This window comes from Protomyctophum parallelum, assembly GCF_964188405.1.
Source record: "Protomyctophum parallelum genome assembly, chromosome: 7".
Classification (NCBI taxonomy): domain Eukaryota; kingdom Metazoa; phylum Chordata; class Actinopteri; order Myctophiformes; family Myctophidae; genus Protomyctophum; species Protomyctophum parallelum.
In genome coordinates, this window is record NC_139705.1 from 39,342,931 (window position 1) to 39,369,325 (window position 26,395).

Consider the following 26,395-nt stretch of genomic DNA (forward strand, 5'->3'; position numbering starts at 1 on the left):
ACAAATGCCTCCAGAACTGTGTAGAAAATCCAACATGGGATGAAACAAAGAAATCTCTCAATTTGATGATGAGCGCTGTGGTTTGTGGAAGCAACAACACTGCCAAATCAAGGCGCGTCTCTTAAAACCAATAGGCAAAACACTTCCTTCTCATATCCAAACAGAGGATTGGCAGTAGGAGGTTAAAGTACAATTATCTCGGAAAGGAGTATTTATTGCAGCACTCACCGTGTGTGCTTTGTTTCAGAATATAGCAGAGCTGCTCCTTGGTAAACCTAGTGTTCACGTAACTCCGAAGATCATACAAATGGAACCCCATTTCGTACGCTCTTCAGAGTTAAATTAACATATTGTACTGTGTGTGTGCTGTTCTGTAACCATAATTATGAGTCAATCACACTGTGGAATTTCTATATGTTCTAACACTGTACTATTCTAAACCTCTCCTATGAGTTCCTGTCTGCTTTAGGATAAAGTTATACTTCGTCGTACAACGGAGTACACATTAAGCATAAGAAGTAAGCTGCATGCATAAGGATCCCTTGCCTTCAGAGAATAGGAATGGGAGAGTGCAGGAGCAATTATATAATACGGAGAGATCTTGTTCAGACTGCCTCAGAATATTACTTGGTTCCTATAACTCGAGCAAGGTCTTTAAAACATAGTAGCATTCTCTTTGTTCTCGCCGTAAACTACAATACATGTTAGTGTGAATATGTGTCCCCATAATGGCCGCGCGATAGAAATGTTAGTTAAAAAACTATATGACTCTCATATGTCTTGATTACTTTCTGGACCAACGAAAAGGCGATTCAGACAGGACATTTAGGTTTGTCGACAAAATCTGTCCAATGCTGATGTCTATATTGTCTACACTACATGAATCCAAACAAATAAATAAACAAACAAACACACACACACACACACACTGCTAAACATCTGTTTCACATCCCCAACTCACAACATCACACTAAAGCAGTTTGGGACAGCATCGTATCAGCACATAATCAGTTGCTAACATGCTTTATAATTGTCATTATTAAGCCTAATTTATTCTCCGTCATATGACAGTGTCGTGTGAAGAAGCATAAATCAGGCATTACTCAACACATCTTTGCTTTTTACATGACCATTTTCAAAACTTATTTTTATTTTATTTTATTATTTTCTGAATAATATGAGAGCTAAACCTTTTTCTTGACAGTGATATTTTGATGGAAAAATATATATAAAAACAAACAAAAACAAAATGGAAACAAAACCTACTCAGAATGACACACAGCTAACATGATTATCACACCTTAACCACTCTCTAAGCACACTCACTCTCAAGTCATAACTCACTATTATTTTTTTGTGCCCTCTCTGGTTGTAACATTTGCGTCACAATATAAAGAACCTCATGCCCCTTAAACCCAATTCATATACCTTTCGGCTATTTCGGGCATGTGACACCGCACAACAGAGCATAAATCAGGCATTAAACCCTCAGTAACTTTGATGAATTAAAAAACAAAATACACAATGAGAAAATTAAACAAAAAGATGTCCATCTCTTCTGAAAGAAATCAACAAAAACAACATTGTGGAATAAATCAATAAATTGAATTGAATATTAGAAAAGGAAAAAAGGGCTAGACTATGTGAGCTCCTAAACAGAACCAGTCGATGCAATTGAATAACTCTGTGCTCAACATATGTTGTATAACAACTAATATGGAGTGCACAATTATTCAACTGTGTACTTATAGTAATAATAATAATATTATATCAGCATGTTGATATTTACACAGCACAGACAAATACATTCTCCCAAGTTAAATATTACTACAATGTTCTTTTTTTTACCCTCCATAAATTTCCTTATGAGATTTATCTCATCAATGATTTATCAATGAATGTTTTGGTATTGTATTCAAGTTTTTATCATATAACCAAACAGACAATCCTCTGTTGTCTTCTACAGTTAAATACAACACGTGAATAAACAGCATGTCACAGCAAAGATCCAAGCCCCCCCACCCAACCCTCTCCCACAGCTGCGTGACCCCCACCGGCCCACCCCACACCCCAAGACCCCAATTTACCCCTCCCCTCCCCACCCTTCCTCCCTCGTCTTGTCAACTTACAGATACACAAACAAACAGAGGAGTGCAGAACTGTCGGTGGTGTTCAGGAACCGAAGGTCACCCTGGGTAGAGATAAAGGGGAGAGATTAAAGAGGGGACAAACTATCAGATATAGACAGTAACAACAGATATTTTACAGATATTTAATCAGAGACACATAGTTCCCACAGATTACAATCACCCAAGGAGAGTTTGAAAACATTACTAATGACAAAAAACACCCATATCTGCTGGGCGATGTGCAAACACAGCAGCAAGATTTGTGAGCTGCTGTGATAGGAAAAGGGCATCAAATGTAACACAACCACTTTAAAGACTACTAATCATTGTGTGTATTCCTGCAGTGTCTGCATCAAGTGACCTCGGTACATAGAAATTGATTTATTGGATTTTCTATTGTTTAGATTTATCTTCTTTGTTTACTGATGATCCTAGATTACTATTTCTATGCATTTGACATGTTTGATCATGTTTTTACTTGCTTACTGTAAATCGCTCTGGATTAAGAGCGTATATTAAATGCCAAAATTGTATAAATGTAAATTAAAGAAACACTGTACATACAAACAATGAACTTTAAACACTCAGCCATGTGTCAACTGGTGTGAGGATGAATAGATAATGACAAAATAGTGCCCTAAATTGTACTGCTTGTAAGGCTAGGTCATATATGGATTTTTTTAAATATTATGATAAAAGAAACTATAAATGCACCAAATCCATGTAACTCGAGAACCGTTTGACGCACCGACTTCAAATTCGACACATGCGTTCCACTCCACCACAGGGGGTGTAGTGACGGTGTCGAGTCGGTCACCATAACCTACCCAAAAAGGCCTCTGCCCGCCCTTAGCCCAGTGTCCATATGGAGCTGGCCTGTTCTGACTTAAATTTCTTTGCCTTTATTGATAGATAGTATTTCGACAGGAAATGGGGAGAGAGATGGGGAGGAAGACACACGGCTGTCGGGATCGGGACTTGAACCCGCGACACGCCGCCAGGCCGGACCACCAGCCGAGGTGCCCGGACCACTCGACCGCAGCCCAGGCCTGTTCTGACATATATATGGGCATAAAAGGGACACAGACATAATATCTGGGTGGGGCATGCATTATAAAGGGACACAGAGAGACAGATACATCCCCATATACAGTATGGGCATAAAAAGGACACAGACAGAAGGGTACTCTGACACGGCTACAGCGGGTATTGCATAGCCGGGTGGGGCATGGACTTCCATCATTATCGACTCGGTGCTCTACAGCCGGGCACCGCTCTAGTAACACAAATAGACAATCTACAGGCTCACACAATGCGTCATGGTGCAAAATGTAGTGAGCTGGTAGATTTGACATATTCGCTTTGAAATTAACACAAAAATGTATATTGTTGTCACAATTCAATATTGTGAAAAATATTATGGTAAAATTATTTTGTCTGTATCACAGAGCCGTAGCTGCAAGGACACAAGCAGACTGTGATCAACATAAATAAAGCATTGACTCTATCACAGTGGTTCGTAAACATTTACATGTTAAGGACCCCCACATTGATATGGATTAGGCTGCGAACACCCTTCTGAAAGGATTGCCAGAGATGAGCCAGAGATCCCCATAATGCTGCGTTCACACGAGCAGAAGCAAAAGATGCAAAGCTGCAAAGATCACAGTATTATTTGTCGCGTTGCTTTCTAAAATCTGTTGCTCACATGGTCGTGACGTCAATAAGTAAAATAGTGTTAAAGTGGTTAAAATAATTGCTATATTCCAACTTTGAGAACCACTGCTCTATCCAGTCCACATCATTGACACCCACCGTCTTGCAGCTGCGATCTGACTGGTCAGGTCTCTGGACCGGCTCACATCTGATTGGCGAAGGACGTGGGCTGCTGTTCAAAGCCCTGACTATAATCTCCGCCCTGCTGCTCGTTGTAGCCACCCTGTTGCTGGCCGTATTCGGGCTGGTAGCCGCCTTGGGAGCCGGCGTACGGGTCCTGCTGCTGGCCGTAAGACTGCTCCTGGGCGTAGGCGTCGGGTGCTGGCTGCTTCTCCCCGCTCGACGGCACGTACGTGCCACCGAACAGAGCCAGCCAGCCGGTCTCCTTGAACACAAACCACATGTTTCCTGCCCAGAGGATGAGGTTGCAGAAGCCGAATGCCTGTGAACCCACCACAACACATGGAGACATCAGTTTTATCTGTGGAGTAGTCTACAAAGAATACACCATTCACCAATATCCCGATATCCCATAATCGAACTGTTGACACATTTACTGTTTTAAGTTTTTTGTTTTAGTTAACCTTGGTGCAGATGCACAACCTGTATCACCTGTGTGTACCCGCTACATCAAGTCAATCAACAACACATTTGTGTGAAAATGGAAGAGCTAGAATGACTGGAATTTATCACCAGTCTGAAGAGTTTGGTCCAAGAGTTAATTTGACAAACATACCACAGAGGTGTTGAGACCGGAGACCTTGGGGTCGTAGAGCTCACGACAGCGGTTCTCGGGCTCTTCACAGGCACTGATCAGCCTGATGACCGTCTCCGGGTCGGTGGCCGTCTTCACGTCGGACAGGCCCTTGGCCCAGGCACACGAGGACACCAGCCACATGAAGGTGAACACCGCAGTCACAACAAAGTCCTGAGGATGAGGACGGGTGACAGTCAACATGATCAGCCTTCATATTTATTATTATTATTTTCTCCTTGCCATAATTATGCAATACGGTGGATACTGCTGAAAGGCTTCTTCTTATTTTTGTTGTATTATTTATCGTGTCTTTTCTTTTTTATTATTGCTTTTGTCATTGTTGTTGTAGCACATTACTCTGTGGACCTCATGTCCCAGCTCCGTATCCAGACAACAGTCATGTCAAAACTTGACTATTGTAACGCCCTCCTTACTGATCTACCGGCATGCGCACTTAAGCCTCTCCAAATGATCAAAAATGCCGCAGCTCGCTTGGTCTTCAACCAGCCAAAATTCTCACATGTCTCCCCCCTTCTCCGCTCCCTCCATTGGCTCTCGGTCGCTTCCCGCACAGAATACAAAACTCTGATGATGGCATTCAAAGCAACCAAAGGTATGGCTCCCCCATATCTTGTAAGTCTGATTGAACCCTACAAACCCTTCCGTTCAGATCAGCCAACCCAACGCAGGGAAGATGGAAGTACCTTCACTAAAAACTCCCTTCTGGCTCCAAAACTATGGAATGCACTTCCCATTACAATCAGAACTGCAGCCTCACTCCCAATCTTCCGCCATAGCACTTGCCCTAGCCCCGACGACCTTACAGGCGTATGCAAAGGCTCAATTTATGTAACTTAGATAGCATTTTATGTAGACTTAGATAGCATTTTATGGAGACTATTCCACTGTTACGTTCTTAGCTTATGTATGATTCATGAAAACTACTTTTTATGTATATGATGTATTGCCATGCTTTTTGTTCTTGCTTAATGTAAATCGCTCTGGATTAAGAGCGTCTGCTAAATGCCTAAATTGTAATTGAAAATTGTAATCTCCATGTATGGCTATCCAGGGTTTGATGATGTCAGTGTCGTGATCTTCATATATGGAGACAGACAAATATGGAGCTATGGAGACGGCCATATATGGAGCGTGTCACGAGACGTGACGGATGGATGGACAGACTGATAAATAATCTAATCTCCCAATACAACAGTGGTCCCCAGGTTGATTCTTAAGCCAAGGTGGTGGTCCCTGGTTCACACTGGTTTTGAAAGTGAGGCCTGGGGACCCCCAGGGGTCCTTGAGAGGATTCCAGGGGGTCCTGCTATTCAAAAATAGCAGGCTCACAAGGCGTTGCATCACGGCGCCTCTGATATTCTTTGAACAATTGCAAATCCAACACTTTTGGATTGTTTTGAACGTTTTGTAACACAAATCTTCTATTATGGCCTGGGCACAAAATCCTATCACAATAAGGGGTCCTTAACAAAATGTTTGAGAGCCATGTGATCTAGGGAACATACTATAAACGGTGAGGATCAAAGTATCATGTAAAGTACTTTGTAAATGTAAATGTGACACTCAAACTCACGATCTGAGGACCCTTCTGGTTTTCGCGGTATTTCTCCAGTACAAAACAGTATACAGCAAGAGATGCCATGGAATACAGGAAGGAGAAGACACCGATGGTGACGAAGAACTCGGCTGAAGAGGAGTAATCTCCGACCAGGAACAGACGCTCAGGGTTCCCTGTCTTACAGGTGGGGGCGTCGAAATAAACCTGATGGAGCCTAAAGACAAACCAGACAGACAACAGTGGTGGGAAGAAGTAGTCAGATATTTGGAAAAGTAGCAGTAGTGCCACAATATAAAAATACTATTTCAAGTAAAAGGCCTGGATTCCAAATTTTACTTGAGTAAAAGTACACACATATTGCCATCAAAATAATAGTAAAAATAAAACCCTCTGAGGTGTAGTGGAGTAGAAGTAAAGTAATAAAGAAGTAAATTAAGGCATTTCTCATACTAACTAGTACAAATGTATTACATTATCATGTATGCATCAATTAGATCAAGGCACTGCAGGTGCGTGGACACACCCAGCTCAGTCTAATTAGTTTTACTCAGGCAAATGTGTCAGCCATCACCTACATCTCCTTTGTTATTTTATTACTTATTGTTTTTATATTTTGTTTCTTCTTTGTTCTGCAGTAATGTTTGTCATTTCAAAAAAGCACTTTGTAGCCTAGTTTAAAAAAGCATGTGCCTACATCTATCAAGCATATCAATATGCCCATCATCCAATCCAGTGCACAAATAATACATATATAAAAACGACCCATTCAGCTTCTATACACATTATTGTAATGTATTTGAATAATGTGATGCATAGATTGCATACTGACCTGAAGGGGTATTCAAACTCTACTTCTATTCCCAGGTCGCTCTCCGAGCGGTTCTTACACTCCACACTCATCTTGAACATGCCGGAGTAACTGCCACATGTTGAGAAGGCGAAGATGGCGAAGATCTGCAGAATGAAGAGAAGTAATTATAGAACAGGAGAGAGAGGAGTAACGGATAAGACAACAGGAGGAAGAGGAGCAATGAACAAGAGAACAGGAGGAAAAGGGAGTATAGTATAGTAATGAAGCTCGCATTCTGAGGGTCTAGAAAAAGAAAAAGTTAACATTTGGCCAGAATAATAGGGATGCTGTACTGTACATGCATATATTACATAACTTGTAATGGGCCTGGTCTACAAGATATGCTACACCTCGGGTACACACCCATGTACCTGTAATTCATAAACGTTAAAGATGGAGTCCCACGATTTTTGTACATTTTCCAGTTTTTCATGTGTTTATGAGGTGACAGTACTTCATTAGACCCCTTGGTGTGGTTGTTATGTGCAATGATGTCTTCCCTTTGTATTTAGGATTTTCTTCCTGGAGGCTGAAACCGTGGCCAATGAAAAAAACAGAGATACAGTATAGTGACATCACAATATCAACAGCTGTGGATGTGGTTTCCGTTTAGGTGGATCACCACCCATCAGTCACCACCCACCACCAGGCAAACCAGGCATACTTAACAAGTAAGACGCGCAAACGCGGGAAGCGAACGCAGCTCGTAAATTGCAATAACAACAATTAGAATAAATTACGTACTTTTTTTTTCTTTTTAGTTAGTACATTTTTTAAGTTTTCTACTGTGTGTGTGTGTGTGCGCTACAGCTGCGCCCTCTGGTGGCGGGCGGGTGGTGTCACAGCGGGACAGACAGACACACAGACACACAGACAGACAGACAGACATGATCTGCAGGGTCTCATAGTTAGTGCTCATTGCGTTTGCAATCACTGCGTTCGCAATTAATCGGTGGGGGTGTCCACATAAAAATTTCATTTTAACAAATAGCCTACTGTACATATAATAGTAATACTTGATGATCATGTTTAAGGGTGGAAATAGGCCCAGGCCGTAGCGTAACGGTCTGGGCACCGGACTGGTGATCCAGTCGCGGTGTGCCGCGGGTTCGACTCCCGGACCCGACACGGCCTTTACCGCATGTCATCCCCCCATCTCTCTCCCGTTTCCTGTCAGCCTACTTTCTATCCCTTAAAAAATCAATAAAGGCGTAAGCCGCAAAAAAATATCTTAAAAAAAAAAAGAAAAAGGGTGGAAATAAATCACGGCACTCTATCTTTAACAAAGTCCACAATCACAATACCAGAGGGAGCTCCACAGATCACATTCAACCCAGATTCGGCTCAAACAAGGAGTCAAACCAACAGTCGAAAAGGAATGTGAATCCCTACCCTCCTTCAAAACCGCTCTCAAAGAGGGCCCCGGTAAAAGAAAGTCACAGATGTCGTCAAAACTAAAATAATGGATGATACAGTATATAACCTAACTGATATCTGTCTTTATTAATTATTATACAGTCAGACAGGCACATGCAGTAGCTTTGCACTAAAAAGACAGCATGGTGAATGTATCAATCTTCAAAGATTGTATAGTAATGATGTCGCATGGAGTAAGTTAATGCTCTGTCGTACGAGCTCACATTGCATTTAAATGAGTATCCGGCTAACAATGCTGACCAAGCCACACAGGGAAAATCAATACAGCAATCAGCAATTCACCGGGTTGCCATAGTTACAACAAGTATATTAAAACAGTGGTTCTAAGGGGCACGGTGGCACAGTCGGTAGTGCTGTCGCCTCACAGCTAGAAGGTCCCTCCGGACCTAGTTCAGGCAGGTGAAGGAGGTCCGGAGGGACTGAAACGTTGCATTAAAAATCACACCCGTGTGAACTGAGTGTTGCAACTCCCCCCCCCCCCCCCCTCCTCCCTCTCCCTCTCTCTCTCTCTCTCTCTCTCATTAGTAGGCAACAGTGCAGCACTATCCCTCTCTCTGTTTCTGGCACAACAGGGCCCCTACTCGTACTAATAGTCACACTGGTGCTCACACTAGTCACATAGGTGCATGGGTGGGTTAACTTCACATAGGCGCATAGGCACGGACATTGCTGTTCCTTGGAGTGGTTGCACCACTCAAAAAGATTAATACTCTTGTACTGAGCAAATATACAGTGTGCGGGTGCATTCTATTCCTTTCATTGATGTCCACTGGCCTACGTACCTGTGTAGACGCCTGACTTCTAGGTGTGCGAAAGTTGTTTCCTACAGCTGATACCTAAATATATTATATTATAATATAATATATTCAAAAATATTTAATAAAATAATCTAGAATTTCTATTTCTTAATTTAATATTTGTGAACAACAAATCTTGTATGAGGGTCTCTGGCACAACACCTTGTCAGATGGGGGTCCATATCTAATAAATTAAGGGTCCGTGGCAACAGTTGCAAAAATGCTAATAAACAGCTTAAATTTGAGAAATGTGAAGAATCCTCACTCCCTGCATATGCGAATGATCAATACCTATATGTGCATTGAGAAAACCACTGAGGAGATAAATGGAGACTTCAGTTTGTTTAATAGTAGGATTATTATTATGATGCAATCCTCCCTTATCTTCTGTGCTTACTATACCTACGGCCAGGTACACAGACAGACGAGTGCAAAGATAAACTCACCCACTCACATATGGAGCAGATTAGTCAAGAAGCCATACTATTTTTAACCACACCCTTCCGTCGCCAGAACGCCAGATCCGATTGGATAGAAGATCTGGCTATTAATCTGACTGAGGTGCCATCTGTCACTAAATGCTACTATTGTTAAAGCCAGTTACACCGACACACACAGTCACACAGTCACACACACACACACACACACACACACACACACACACACACACACACACACACACACACACACACACACACACACACACACACACACACACACACACACACACACACACACACACACACACACACACACACACACACACACATATATGGTCCATAGCTATGCTACTTTCGTCTTCCTGCACTAGCATGAAATGCAGACCAGCCTCTCGACTGTAGCGGGAAAAAAAAGAACGTTTTCTCTACGGTTTGTGGTTTTGCGGTGGACGCACTCTGAGGATTCTTTCCCCCATCGGAATAAAAATACTTTTAGTTAGGCTCCTCCACTACGCCCTCTACCGATATTGCCAAGAGAAAACCCCATAGACAAGATTTTTCCTTCCGGTAAAAAATAATCCCTTTCTGGCCAAAAAGTGCATTTTATATACGCGTGGTGGAGGGCTCAGAGTGCGCCCACCACGGAAAGTAGGCTTTATAATGACACAAACCATCGCTATTTTTGAGGGGTGCTAGCCCCTCCTATATACAGGTTTAATGTTTGTTTTTAGTTCAATGTTTGTTTTAAAAACACCATTGACAATGAAGAGGGATTTCATGTTTGTATTTAGTTCAATGTTTGTTTTAAAAAATCCATTGACAATGAATGGAAAACGTACGTCATCTTGTCCAACACAAACACAAACGACATTAACAATAAAGAGAATTTTGGATAGAATAGGATTCTTTCCCCCATCGGAATAAAAATACTTTTAGTTAGGCTCCTCCACTACGCCCTCTACCGATATTGCCAAGAGAAAACCCCATAGACAAGACTTTTCCTTCCGGTAAAAAATAATCCCTTTCTGGCCAAAAAGTGCATTTTATATACGCGTGGTGGAGGGCTCAGAGTGCGCCCACCACGGAAAGTAGGCTTTATAATGACACAAACCATCGCTATTTTTGAGGGGTGCTAGCCCCTCCTATATACAGGTTTAATGTTTGTTTTTAGTTCAATGTTTGTTTTAAAAACACCATTGACAATGAAGAGGGATTTCATGTTTGTATTTAGTTCAATGTTTGTTTTAAAAAATCCATTGACAATGAATGGAAAACGTACGTCATCTTGTCCAACACAAACACAAACGACATTAACAATAAAGAGAATTTTATGTTTGTTTTGTCATCGTTTGTTTTCCATCATGTATTACATCACCTATTCAACATGAGTTAGACTTTAATATATTAGCGCCCCTCACTTTTTATTTTCTCTACAGGTGAGAGGTTGGTCTGCATTTCATGCGAGTGCAGGAAGTCAAGAGTAGCGTAGCTCTAATGCAAAGGCATTAGAGCTATGGACCAGAGCTAAGTATGTACTATGTACATTGTACACAGTAAAATCCTCAGTTAAATTGATATTGTAACCAAATAGGGTTACATTTGAGCAGCACTCTTAAGAGTCCCTCTCACGTGCACACGTCATGTCACTTCCTCTTGTAGTAGTGGCTGACACAGATATGGACACATTAACGCAGACAGTAATCTTCTTGTTAATGAACGTCGGGGCGCTTTGACTGGACTGGACCATAGACAGTCTCCATGGTAACTAACAACAACAATAATGTGTTCTCCACACGAGCAAGAAATGGGATTTAACAGCAGGAGGTGAAAGAAAACCCACACCTCCCACTCTGTCTCTTGGTTTCACTGGAAAATGGAAATGAACAGTGATGGAAGAAGCACCTAACTTTGTACTTAGGTAAAAGTACCAATACCACAAGGTAGAAATACTGTTACAAGTACAATGTCCTGGCTGTAGTATACAACATGTATACAATAGTAGGCAAAGTAGGCTCATCATAATGAGCACAGTGAGCTTGTACAACCTGCCTCAAACCCTAACCGCAAGCACGGAGCAGTGCATGTTCGACCGCATGTCCGACCGTTGTTTCCACATATCGGACCTTTGGTGTGTCGGATGAACCACACGCAGAACCGAGTCGGATCTGCGTGTGAATCCGCATTTTAGAATAGCTGAAGTATCACATAGGGCATGTATGTTTAGTAATAATAATCTAAAGCTGTCAAATAATTGTAGTGAAAATGAACCTTAAAGGTATACTTTGGTACAGTACGGTACTACAGTACTTTCCACCACTGCAATTAATTAACAGGTTTTAATAACCTATAGATGAGGGTGGATGTGTTGAAGAGGGTGTGATGAAGAGGGTGGGTGTGATGAAGGGGGTGGTGTTAACTCAACTTAACTGGGCTGTGTGTGAAGGGGGAGGATGTTACTGCTGAGCAGCACAGAATATTACAAATAATATGAAATAAGATGTCTTCCACAGTGTAGCTCTCTAAAGCAGAGCAAGAATTAAATCCTGCAGCAAGTTACAGAATTACATAAATTGAGATTAATTGCATTTTAATATGCTTCTGGTGCAGAAACACTGCCCATTGAAATGACCTTTTTCACAGCAGCCATATCGACATGAAAAGTGTAAACAAACAGATGACCAATGATACTAATTAAAGACTTTTTAAATCTGCTCTGATGAAGGCTGAGCCAGTCTTGCATCTTTTATTTTGGAGTGCCGCTTTTTCCACTTTGCTGGTTTAAGTTATATTTAAAGCTGAGCACCCACTGCCATAACCAAGGGCAGTTTCCAGAGGAAGCACACCTGCTTTTCTTTCTTCACCGATACTAAGTAAGTGGTATCCACGGTCCAATTCAATAGCCTTTACATAGCAAACCTTTGCAATTGATCACTATAGGCCCTTCTTGGAATGTGTCTGTGGGCCAGCTAATATCAGACACTCAGAGCTCACATGCAGAAACTCAGTAAGGGAAGGTTTGTCATACACAGACAGTATATAACATTATACAAGCAATATTGATATTTCATCGTGATGTGGCTCCTTAATATACGATATATTGATCTGTTCTAGTAACTTGCCATAATTCCACTGCAAGAAATAAGCCTGAGTTGTATATGCATCAGTGTGCAAGCTTTTTCTTGTTATTCCTTAAACTTTTCTTTCGTCGCTCAGCACCTGCTCAAACTTGGGTTGGGGATGTGCATGTCGTTCATGCTGTTTTTTCTTGAGTTATATAGTGCCCAAAGCCCTATACTACTGGCACTACTGGTTACTGACGGTTAGGAGGTTGTTCAGACGTGTGTAGAAGAACTAAAGTCCAAACCGTTCCCATTCAGTTGGTATTAAATAATATTTATTCAAAGTCCAAAGCCTATACTTCAGTCTAGAAATTAAATACAATGAAATAAACAAACTGCCATTAACGCATACAGAGACCATCAGCCTAACAAACACAATTTAAAACAGTGTGCCTCTGCCTGTCAGCAACACCTGTGCTCAATCAGGGACTAGGTTTAAATACCCTGGGTAACCATGGCAACTTTGGCCTCGCCCATGCCCTGCTGTGATGTCATCAATATATATACACCATTTAAATCAGTAGACATCTTATGGCTCTTACAAGTTGTATATGTACCTGAGTTATATAAGAACCAAGAGACCAATGAACAGCAGTGGCCAATTCAGTATCCAGTATGTAGTATGCTTTCCAGTGAGCCAATTAACATGCACAATAGCAGTACCATTACTCTGTTTTACCAGAATACCTGTGTTCTGGTAACACCAGTGTTTACCCTGCTATTTCATGAAGGGTTTCACTATCGCCTAAAGTTGTTTGTCCCATTCAGGGATGATCTTAATGATAGCCTCTTTAGCATAAACAGTAATCTTTTATTTTAGCCTCTTTAGCATAAACAGTAATCTTTTATTTTTTCACATAAAACTGTGACATAAATCAATTCAAATAATAAAGCTGGACAAACTAAAATATGTTTTAAAAATATATTTCTGTCAACTTTTGTCAAATCATGTCTCTGCACACACAATCATGAGCAGATCCTCCTCAAACAGATACGCAGCTTCCCCCAAACCCCCACATTTACAGAAACATTTTATGGCGTGCTGTGCTGCATGACTTGGTGTGGTGTGATTTAGCACTGAACAAACTTCTTATTAAGCTCTATATTATATACTATACAATAGTGAAAACGATGATGGTAATCATATAGCTCATAACACTATCTGTATACTTATAGATCCGCAATGTTTGCGGTATACATGTCCAAACTATAGGAATGCCAGGTTGAAACTGTCTTAAAAACATCCCTGACATCAGTTTGACGTGTGGATGTAACATAATGTTTTCAGTGCATCATAGGTGGTTTAAAATATTTTAACAGCTTCATTATGTAAGTGCTGTTTCAGAGTTGGGTGTGGTACTGCAGACTGGCTGTTTACAGAAATAGGATGGATGGATCTTTTACACCCATACAACCTGAACTTTGAACATTCAGTGGAATTTCTGTGTGTTCTGAAGCCTTTTGAGCTGCAATGAAAACAGGCAAACAGGCCTCAACAGTGACATCTGCTGGCAAAGTGTAATGTCATACTGTATGTATGGGATTTGTGGACTCTTACATCACAGTCTACAGGAAAATCAGAGCACTTGTTTGAGCTAGAAAACCCCAGACCACAGAAAATCTACTGAATATTAAAAGTTCAGGTTTCTTAGGTGCAATTGAGCTCAGAAAAGCTTTTTTTATGTCACAATCCCTTTAAGTAAAAGTATCAATGACTCAATGTAGAAATACTCCATTACAAGTAGAGTAAAAGTACAAAAGTATTCGTATCAACAACTTAATATGTAGTTAAAAGTACCAAAAGTAGAATGCACTCATTATGCAGAATTTCATACGTTTTCATTTCATACGTTTTCAAATGTATAAAATGTATACAAATCTTTTGAAAATAGCAGATCCACAAGCTACAGTAGCTGTAATTGGCTATTTTATATTGCCTATTTTCAAATGGCCGAAATGTATATAGGGCTGAAGTGGATAATGCATGTTTTGTAATAATAATCCAAATCTACAAAGTTTACTAAAGTTTACAAACATACAGAAACTTGGAATTACTCCAGTAAAGTAAAAAATACCTCAAATTTGTACTGTACTTGAGTAAATGTACTCAGTTACTTTACACCACTGACGGACAGACGGATGGACACACGCAGAGGTGGAGGAGGGGAAGAGGCTGAGAGAAGACTGCCAGGTGCCATGGTAACGCTCCTGGCAGCATCCACATGGAGGGTGGTGGAGGAGGTTTCTACTAAGGCTGGCCAATTCACCCAACATATATCCAAACTAGGGATTGTCCCGATCACATTTGTTTGGTCAAAATCCGATTCACGATCAATTGATTTTGAGTAGTATCTGCCGATACAGATTTCTTCCCAATCCGATATACAGTATATATTTTTATAGAACACATTTATGCCATATCACAATAGTACAATATTCAAAATCACAGACGATATCCAGTCTAATCTCATGATATGGATATAATAGTGATACTAGGGATGTCCCGAATCCCGATCACGTTTTTTTGCTCCCAATCTGATTGGCGGGACAACCCTAATCAAACCGATATTTAGAACCAATAACCGACTTAATCTTCCTCAATCAAATAATCAAGAAGCAGGTTTTTTTCCACACAAAAGTCGACTAAATGTATTCTTCTGATTAAACTCATAATCCTGTATTATTCTTTGTTGTAAAATGATGATGGACAGAAATAGCGGAAATAGCTGATCTACAAGGTCATAATGTGTTGCATTGCGATGTGTTGTGAGCTTGTAGATATTTTCACAATTCTTTTTTTTATCACTTGCCTAAAAAGACTGGTCTATAAAATAACACATTTAACTTGTGTTTTCTAGTTGAAAATCAGCTCTTTTCTAGTAAATCTGTTTTTCTTGAAAGTCTTAGCATTAGTGTAATCACACCTCCTTCACTACTTACCCCTGCTATATCTTTGGTGGGGTGCCCCAGGGCCAGGGGTCAATACTAGACGCCCTAATATTTCCATCTACACCAAATCTCATCGCCGATTTACAATCTCACAACATATTGTACATAGATCTGCTATTTTTGCTAAAAGTTCACTGTAGATTACAGATGCAAGGGATCGTGTGTTTAAAGTTAAACCCATACAAAGACACATGATCCACCTCTGCAAGGCTCTCTTTCATACACACAATCACGTACAATACACCCTTGCAGATGCACAGGCATGCTCACTATTCACACCCTCATGTGGCAAATTACTGCAGTACACAATACAATGAAGGAATGTGCTTCAACCAGTTAATAAACTGAGAAATAAACACAATCTTTCCTGCCTGCGTTTCTCCGTTGTAGAGACCCTCAGTAAGAGCCACAGAGAGACTATAATGTTGCTTCATCATTCAACTGAAGGACTGCAGGCAGGTCTAATATTAAACACATACAGTACTGTCGCTTAATTTGGCATAAATCATTGTAAAAAAGGCCTGTGTTTCATGTTCAGCTGTTTAAAATTTGTTGGCTAAACAGCTGTGCGTGGAATATAGGTGAGAGAGTACAGCAGTTATTTTAACCACATCTTTTACCACCTTATCTTCACAATTCTGAGAGAAAATAGCTGTTCTACAAGCTCACAACAGAGCGAGTTCCTAGATTTTCGCCAAAGAGCTTTGGGGCTATATCTTGCGCCACCCCTTAACCCGCATCCCTAAACTTATTTGCCATGTTTTACTATTTTATAAAACCTTTTAAAATGGTAAATGAGACTACTCTATTTAGTCCATTGATGAATTGATGTGTGCTAATTAAATTAAAACAATCACCACAAAACGATGTGCATCTCGATTATTTGATGAATGTAAAAAGTAATTGATAGAATAATCGGTAAGAAAATAAGTGATAGTCACAGCCCTACATAGCCTGAGCTAACGCTAGACATTTCTGGCCTAGATGGGAGGGTCGCGGCTCAGAAAAACGCGCACCCTGATTGGATCTCATCGATCTGTCCGTCACCCCCGGCCCCTCCTCTCCCCCCTAGTGCAGCGCTATGTCACATCATTTGGAGCGACGCCCACCCGAAAGGGTTGACTCCCACTTTTAGACCAGAGCGGCCAATGCGTTCCTCCAGGCTTTCAATTTTTGCACCAACAAAGTGAAAGCCTGGTACCGAGGCTACAGCCCTACATAATATGACGATGTAGTTTACAGAAGCATCTACTGTATGCCTTGCTTTTCTTTTTCTTTTTTCTCCATTGCTCTGTAAAGCACTTTGAGCTGCATTTCATGTCATGAAAGGTGCTATACAAATAAAGTTTTATTATTATTATTATTATAATAAGAACAGACACAGGAGAGCCCAGGACAACAGGACAACGTCACCCACTAAACTTCAATACAAATACAATGTTATTTTAACCAATCTGTATGGTAAAGTATGTTAATACAATATACCAAGTACATCAGTGGTTGGATGGAGGTGGTCTCCATACATTTAGTAGGGTACGCCTCCTGGTTGGCAAGTAAAGTAGCCCGGCCTGAAGCTCATAACTGCAACATCTCCCCTGGTCTATCTATCTATAATGTAAGGATCCAGATGCTTTCCTATAAATTAAGCTTTAACTCATACTGCTTTCCATTGTGTTGTCATGGAATAAACATATGAGAGGTTCATTATATTTCATTGATTGGGACAGTTGTGTTTGGTTCATTTAAATGCCACTATTTTCATCATCAAATTTCAGCATTGGCTGTACTATATGCCAGTATTACTACACAGTTTGTTCTAGTAAAATTTACTTATGTGAGTGCTTAAAATAAAAATAATGAAGATATTGTTATCTAAATAATAAATATATGACCTTTGTTGAATCAGGGAATCCATAAGCGGAATCGATAAAGTCCTAACAATACCCATCCCAACCACCAGGAAGAGCAGTGCAGCTTTAAGTGCTGCTTCTCTATTCATGACGTCGAGACACACAGATGATTCATGCAGGCCTCAGCCTCCTGAGCGTGGCTGTTGATTGGCCGGTGGGCTCATCACATGACCCAGAGATACAGTGATGAGACGCTGGAACACACACGCACGCACGCGCACGCACACACACACACACACACACACACACACACACACACACACACACACACACACTCACACACACACACACACACACACACACACACACCCTCACACACAGCACACACGCACACACACACACACACACACACACACACACACACACACACACACACACACACACACACACACACACACACACAGCTCCAGGGGGCGACTACACTGTGAGTCAGAGTACAGCTTGCCTTGCATACCTCTGACACACTCGCTGGGGGGAATTTAAATGACGTAACAGTGATTCTCAAACGTTTTCATGTCAACGGCCGCCAAATTGATATGTATTTTGGATCTGAACATCATCATCATGAATATGCTGTTTGTGGAAGGCGGAAAATATGCCTTGACCTTAAAATGTGCGTGCGTGCGTGTGTGTGTGTGTGTGTGTGTGTGTGTGTGTGTGTGTGTGTGTGTGTGTGTGTGTGTGTGTGTGTGTGTGTGTGGACAGTAATACAATCAATTCAGACATACATTTACAGACAAGTATGATTTTCATATTCAATAGAATGTTTCAGTATTCAAACACAGTGGCATTTCTGGCAGCTGTAACTGTCATAATTCACTTTAGTTCAATTAGCAAATTTACACCAGATAGGCAGTGCTCTTGCGCCATCATCTGGTGAAAGAAGATTATGCAGGATAAAATCAGAGTTGTGCCTCAAAGAGGGATTTGTGACCGATAAATCATAACCTTCATCATAATCATAACCGGGCGGCGGTGGCTCAGGGGTAGAATGGCTGGATGGTATTACCGTAAGGTTGCCAGTTCGAACCCGGGCTCCCCCAGAGTTAGTGTCGAAGTGTCCTTGAGCAAGACACTGAACCCCAAATTGCTCCTGATGTGCTGGTTGGTGCCTTGCATGGTTTCCGCCGCCATCAGTGTATGAATGTGTGTGTAAATGGGTGAGCGCCTTGGATAAAGGCGCTATATAAATGCACCATTTACCATTTTTACCATTTTAACCTTTCTCATCAATTAGCCACACCCCCTGCCTTCTTCACAAAGAAATACACCCATTCAAGAATCCCACTAAAATCACTTAATATAAGTCTGTTGGTCATTCTGTCAGGAAGGTGGCTCTGTATATCATTTATGATATTTAGTTATATTTGATACAGTCAAAAATAACTGAAATTTCAACTTTGGATAAATTAGTACTTTTCTGGCATCAGTTTTGGTAACCATGTGGCTGGACTTATTTATGGAAAAACATTTCTAATATTTATCCACTGGTTCTCCAAGTCGGGTCCGGGGACCACTAGGAGTCGAAGTGGATCCTTGTGGATCTCTAACTCTGGATCTGGATTCAACAGTGCAGATCGGGGTCTAGTCTTAGAGATTAAAACATTGGGCGGGTTCGGAAATACCGCATCAGAGCGCACTTGCCTATATTGCATTACACAGTGCGCTCAGTGCGCTATTTACGAATGTGCCCATCATTTCTTTAATCAAATGGGAGTCTGTGGCCTAATCTGTATATCAAACTGGGATCCTTAAAGTATTAATTTTGCTGCATTAATCTATCAAATAAAATCAATGTGATTTTTGTTTTAATGGGGAAGATGTATTGATGTCCCGGTGGGCGTGTCTTTGACGTCAGACAGGATGTTACTCTACACAGTATATAATTAATAACACATCTGGTGGTTGATCTCAGACCACACACAGCTGCTGGTGACCGCTGGTGACCGCCAGCCAGCCAGCCAGAACTACGGCTGCCTGTCTGGTGTCACCAGCGTTTTAAAGCCTCACAACCTAGCTCCGTGACCTCTGTGTGACAGAAGGACAAACATGTGATAGGAATGGACACCACTATCATTGTTCATCGTAAGAAACGATACATTTAAAAAAGAAAATCATTAGCCTACAGTGAACAGTATTCCACTATTGCATTCTACAGCACTGGTTTTCAACATTGGGTCTGAGGACCACCAGGGGTCATTGAGGGGTCCCCAACTAAATTTGTCAATAGCATCAAAAATCTGTTTAACCACTTCAAACCTATGTACATTGGCTATTTACATTTGTAATATTTTTGAAACATTTTAACAACAGAAATCCTGTATGTATAGGTCTCTGGCACAAAATATTGTCGGACAGGGGTCCGCGAACAAATCCATGTTCCTTTGGGGGTCCTTGATATGAAAACGTTTGAGGACCACTGCCAAATGCATATTAAACTGGGGTCCTCGAAATTCAAAAGGTTGAGAATCACTGACCACCGGCACTGACCTAGGTGTCAGTGCCTTAGGTCCTATACTAAGACACTGGACAGGTCTATCTGCTAAGCCCAATGAAATCAATCAGCATAGCAAACAGCACATAATACAAGATATGAAATGGACAGACTTACCCATTGTAGAATCTTTATGAACCCCAAAGGTTGCTTGATTATTGTGAACTGCCCTTGAGCCACCAGCTGTCAAAATAAAAGGTATAGCACTCAGTATTGGATTAAAAAAACAACACTGTGGTTTTCTCAAACTGGGGCCCATGGACCGACAAGGGTCCTTGGGGGTGGAGTGCGGTCACTGCGGTGGGGGGTTCCAGTGGGTACCCAGCAAAATTAGTTAACGATAACTTAACATACATATCTTGAAATATACAAATATTTTTGAATAATTAACACAAATGTATTTTCATGCAGGGGGGTCTCTGGCACAAATATTTTCAGAAGGGAGGGGGAAGAATAAGAACCACTGTGATAACAGATCAAATAGGTTGGTGCAATCATGCAAGGGTGTGTTGTGCACGTGGGTGGACACTCCCAAAATAATGTATCAGCTCTAATTAAAGGCACTGTTCTGCTGTCAACCTGCAGCTTGTTTATCTACCTTGAGTCAGCAAAGGTGCTTCAACACAGTCTTTCATGAGCTGAGAGTTCGTGCCACACCACACACACACACACACACACACACACACACACACACACACACACACACACACACACACACACACACAGAGACATACATGTCTATAATTCAACACAATGCACACACCCGCAGTTTTTATTGAAGCGCGACATGGTGCATGCAATGATGACAGGTGTGTGTGGGGGGAGACTGGAGAGAGACAGAGAGAGAGAGAGAGCAGCTCTTGACAGTATTACAATTAGACAAAGCTGCTTATCCTGCTGTTTTCTCTACTATGTCCTGTTTGAACGCTTTGCTCTCTGTAGTATTGTATGATAGTGTATGTTATTATGATATATTACAGTATATTATAATAGCCTACATTATATTTTATAGCGGCATAGCCTATAGCAGCCGAGAACCTCGCGTGCGTAAGGTCCATTATAACCCGCAAAATGAGCCAGAATGCGCAGGTGAATGCGACACGGTGTGTCCCCCTGCGCGTCAACAAACTAACGCAATAATACGCTCGGCTATACTAATGTATTCTCCATCGTACGATGGACACTTAGTTTAGTTTGGAGATCTGTTATTGTCGGAAAGCGACTCGCCCGTCAATACGAATTCTGTTTTATCCTGAGGCTCCTCTTATTCTGTGTTGTTTCTCTCGTGTTTGTGTTTCACAAACATTCCCCAATGACGCACAAGGATAACCGTGCCAAAATATAACGTGCCCTCTATATATTCTCATTGCCCTTTAAATGGAAATCCCCTTAAATGCATCAGAAGCCAGTGGAAGTGTTCTGAATCTCATCCATACACACTGTCCCTGCACGAGTGCACGCAGCAGGCCTACTGCGGGCAACTGAGAACACCAAAAGGCCCCCAAATGAATGCAAAAATAATAATGTCTTCTCCTGCATGTCGACTTAGCACCGAGCTCAGCTGGAATACCAGCGACCCAAGTCAAAACAGCTGAATCATTTTTATATCGCACCAAATCACACCCTCCATCAGATTTGATGTCACCGCTGCAGCAGCCTTCCACAGCCCGCATGTACACATTTTTCTACCCTGGTAGCTGCATCACATCGACTGCACCAAAAAGCCCAAATAGCAAAGCGCTCAGTCACGAATTTTACGCATTACTCTGGTTTGACGAATAGCCGATCTATAAGTGCATGTTGTGCACCACAGACTGTATTTGAAATGTAAAGGTCGGTGGAATTATTTTCTTATATAGACCAGCTACTACTACATTTTGCAAAGCAATCTGCATCAACTATCTAATAGATATATGAATTATGACATGCAAAGAAGACGGTATTGAAACGTGATTATCTTGCAGAACCTTACCTGGTTTACAACATCCATCTTGGCCGCTTACTGGTCGATAAGAGGATCAGAGTAGCGGTGGGAGGGCAGTGTCTCGTCCGGAACAGCCACGCCGGGGAGACCGTCACCAGCGCGTAACAGCCTATGTGTGCCGTCACGTCACGATGCTCGTTGAGGGCATGTGATGCGTCGGCACGCTAGTGACGTGACTGGGCAGTGGTGGAAACAAAGTAACTACATTTACTCAAGTGCTGTAGGTATTTTGAGTGCATTTTTTCAATAGCCCACGTTAGTTTATACTTTACACAACACCTATATATATATATATATAGGTATAGGCTACTCCATTAGTAGGCTACCATTACATCGATCTCCACATGCTCCACTATAATTATTTTAAAACTGTAGATATACCGGTAGTTATATAATATATTTAATATACAAAAGTGAAATGAGACCATATATCTGCATAATGAGTAGGCTAGGCTACTTTTACTTTTGGTATACTTTATTGCAATGCAAAAACATTTGCACTTTCACTCAAGTACATATACATTTCTGAATACAGGCCTTTATAGTTGTAACAGAGTATATTTCTACGGTATATTGTGATATTCCTAATGCTAGGTAAAATATCAGAGTACTTCTCCCACCACTGGTGATTGGACAGGGAGTGGAGATGGGGATGAGCCATCTGACCAATCACAAGGCAGGTTTATTCTAGGGAACTGTGTGAGATTGCCTGGGGTTGCAGCCCTAATACGGAAACAACATGCATGGTGACTGTTTGTTACGCATGATTAGACTGCAGCTGATATAGAGCACTGGATCTCAACCTTTTGCATTTCGAGGACCCTCAGTTTGACGTGTGTGTTTTTTATTTAGTTATTATTATATTGTATTATATATTTCTTTAAATCTCTGGCACCCCAATTTATAAGCTTGTACCTGTCTAAGACAAGACCCTACCCCTAATATAACTGGTATTACTGTCTATTGCATCTTTATTATTATTATCATTATTATTATTGCGACTGTAGGTCGCTGATTACTATGAAAACCTGCAAAACCTGTCCGTCGGTCCGCCAGGTAAGGTTACACCACCAAATATGGCCGTCAGCCCTTTACGTCTCATGATACATCATGCCACCATAATATGGCTATATTATAGCCAAACATGGAGAAGACTGGCTCATCACACTGCATATATGGAACCGGCCAGGCCTCATCAAACCCTGTGTATACTCAAGACACTTGAGACACTGCCACCTTTAGATTTCCATATATGGAGCTGACCTGTTCTGACATTCCATATGTTAATCTGACCTCATCAAACCCTGTACACTCAAGATACGCTCCATATATGGCCAGTACAGAATTAATTCCATATGTTGGAATCTGGATCTGACCCCCCATGCCAAAGCCAGCCCAGCAGCTTGCCGTCACCCAGGCGGATGCGTGCATGTGCAAGGTCACGTCTGGTCTTTGCATGGTTATTATTATGGACCCCTAAGCCCGTTCCATTACTCTCTCAGAGTTACAGACCCTTAAGGGTCCATTTGAACCTGGTGGTGCCTGGACCTGACATCAAGAAACGTAAAGTAACGTATGAGATTACGTCATAAAGTGAGTTTGCTTAACCAGTGGCATCCTTAGCAGCGTGTGGTGAGCTTCTAATCTAGATCATCCAGCTTCTCTGAAAAAGTAAAAACAAAATACATTTTAGAGATATATTTGTCAGGACTATGTCAGGACTTGAAACTGGGACAATCTCGTCCAAAGCTGTACGTCTCATCAAATTTGCAAATGAGGCAACTACTGTAGCCCACAGCCTGTTATTTGTCCCCTTGACAGCACTGCTTTCAAATCTGCAACAAAGTATAGTAGTTTCAAAAGTGCCCATTGGGTACAGGTCAGGTTGTGGCCTCCTGGTGGCGCTATAATAGGGAAATAGTGAAAAGGGTGCCATTTGTTCTTATGCCTTTGATGGCAATTGGATGATTTGAGGCATTTTGTTCCAAAAATGATTTTTGCAAAAATCCACCTGTTGGTGGCGCTATAACAGGACAATGTTAAAAGGGTGGGATATATTCCTCAGCCTAGTAGTAGGAAAGTGAGTGAAAGATTTCACGTAAATTGCACGCTGCATTCATGATTTGAGGCTTTTTGTTCAAAACGGGCCAATCCTGCAAATTTTGAAAGCCAATGTTATATGAAATATCGGACAGATCCGTCTTGAGCACATGACTATAGCGATACTGTGAAACAATTTGTGGGATGTTTGGACAAAATATGGAGGAGTAATATCCAAAAATGTGTTTTACAAATATCGGCCTCCTGGTGGCGCTATAACAGGCCGTTCTGGAAAATTTGGGGCAGAGGTTCATCGTTGGCATCCAGGGAGTGTGTGTGTAAAGTTTGGCATCGACCGGGTTAACGGTGCCGGAGATTAGCTGGTAATGGACACACACACACACACACACACACACACACACACACACACACACACACACACACACACACACACACACACACACACACACACACACACACACACACACACACACACACACACACACACACACAGTGCAAAACACTCTCTCCGCATGCCTTCGGTCTGGTGGAGACAAAGACGAATTCTTTAAAGTTGAAAACCTGAAAGAGATCAGTGAGGATGGAAACATCACTAAACAGCCTGTTCACACGGAGCAGTAGAAATTGAGTTGTTTCCTTTCCTTGATGAATTCTGTCTCAGCACCAAGAAAGGGGGGATGTGCGCTAAACTGCTCTTGAATGAAAAACCAGATGTTTCTCATCTGCCGTAATGTTGAAAACCAGATGTTTCTCTCTCATCTGCCATGCAACTAATGGCCAGTTATGTAATTCACACTTTACATATGCTTTTCTTCTCCAAGAATCTAATGCATCAGCATATTTGACATGAAAAACAACAGTGACCGTTCCCTTTTTTATGTACAAATCTGAGCAAAAAACAACAACATACTTGCAGAGTAGATAATAATAACCTACCTTATAGACAGGTTAAGAGTCACAACAATACATTATAATGGGCTGTATTCCTTGTGAATACATTACATGCATGTTGCATTCTAAATTGGACACTTTCTACAAAATGTGGGACCCTTATTTGAATCATATTGGCGGGGGCTTGTCTGCCCCTTTGGGTGTGGGGGGGGTGGTCGCCCGGGCAGGGGTCTCGATGCGTTGCGTCGGGGCCGCTTCTTGGGGCGGTGGCCCTGCCGCCTGGAGGGGTGGCGGTTGCCGCCTTTGAGTGGAGCATGCATGGGTCTGCTCTTGTAATGATTTGGTGCCTATGATAACTGTTGTCTGCCTTTTTAATATATGTATTAATGTACTGTATATATTAAATCATTTTATTTATAATAGTGTTGTGCCTGAGCTGTTTTTCTTTTCTTTTGTTTGTTATTATGTTCTTGTTGTGTAATGTCTTTAAAAACCAATAAATATACTTTATAAAAATAAAAAAAGAGTCACAACAATTATCTTTTATTTATTTATTGATGATGATTTTCAACTTGAAAATGTTTAGTATTCAAATATGTTCAATATAAAACTGGTAATGCTAATGTAGCTTTTTTTTGGGTCATACACTCCTCCTGAAATGATAATCATAAATATTCAAGGTCTGAATGTCTTATAGAATGAATGTGCTCTATTTTCATACAAATATTACAAATGTGAAAGTAGTTGTTAACTTGTTAGAGTACAGTAGAAAACAAGGAGGAAAATCATAAAACCTAAGTTTCATAAATAACGCTAAAATTAAATAAAAAGAAAATGACATATGATTTTAAATGAATTATTGCAGAACAATGCAGTCACGTCAGAGACCGTTTTGAGCCCTGCAACAGAAGGTCCTATGGACTTCAAGCTCACACAGTGTTCATTTAACTTTACTTTAATAGTATAACATTCGTACACTCTCAGAGTTACAAAAGGATAAATTAACAGCTGCTTGCGTTCACAAACCAAGCCTTAACAACCTCGTGGGATCATTGCTCTGAGACGGTCCCAGTAGGACAGAAATGGGAATGATGTGAAAGAGATCTATCTCTATTTCCACATCACTACACTACTCTTCCTCCCAGTTAGCATGAGATAGATCCTCTCTCCAAACCATGTGTTTTTGTGCCAGTAGAAGCCCTTAGCACATAAATAAAACACAACCTTTGTTCAGACGTTCAACCTTCAGACTCACACAGTTCTTTGAGTTCCTCGTTTGGTT

The 26,395-nt window shown here is 41.2% G+C and overlaps 1 protein-coding gene across 1 annotated transcript; it reads right to left on the minus strand.

Annotated features, from left to right (window-relative positions):
* Nucleotides 1-2,105: 2,105 nt before the first annotated feature.
* Nucleotides 2,106-22,168, minus strand: sypb (synaptophysin b). Its single transcript, XM_083768952.1, has 7 exons — nucleotides 22,150-22,168; nucleotides 20,295-20,360; nucleotides 7,011-7,135; nucleotides 6,197-6,395; nucleotides 4,582-4,773; nucleotides 3,945-4,287; nucleotides 2,106-2,191 (listed from the first exon to the last, which is right to left on the minus strand). Exons 1-6 carry the CDS (start codon nucleotides 22,165-22,167, stop codon nucleotides 3,988-3,990), a joined length of 900 nt encoding a protein of 299 aa, XP_083625078.1. The 5' UTR covers nucleotide 22,168; the 3' UTR covers nucleotides 2,106-2,191; nucleotides 3,945-3,987.
* Nucleotides 22,169-26,395: the final 4,227 nt, after the last annotated feature.

Coding starts and splice junctions, on each gene's coding strand:
- sypb (XM_083768952.1), bottom strand. Junction 7,136..20,294: donor TCATAAAGATTCTACAATGG/GTAAGTCTGTCC, acceptor TTCATTCTGCAG/ATCTTCGCCATCTTCGCCTT. Junction 4,288..4,581: donor CCGGTCTCAACACCTCTGTG/GTATGTTTGTCA, acceptor GTGGGTTCACAG/GCATTCGGCTTCTGCAACCT.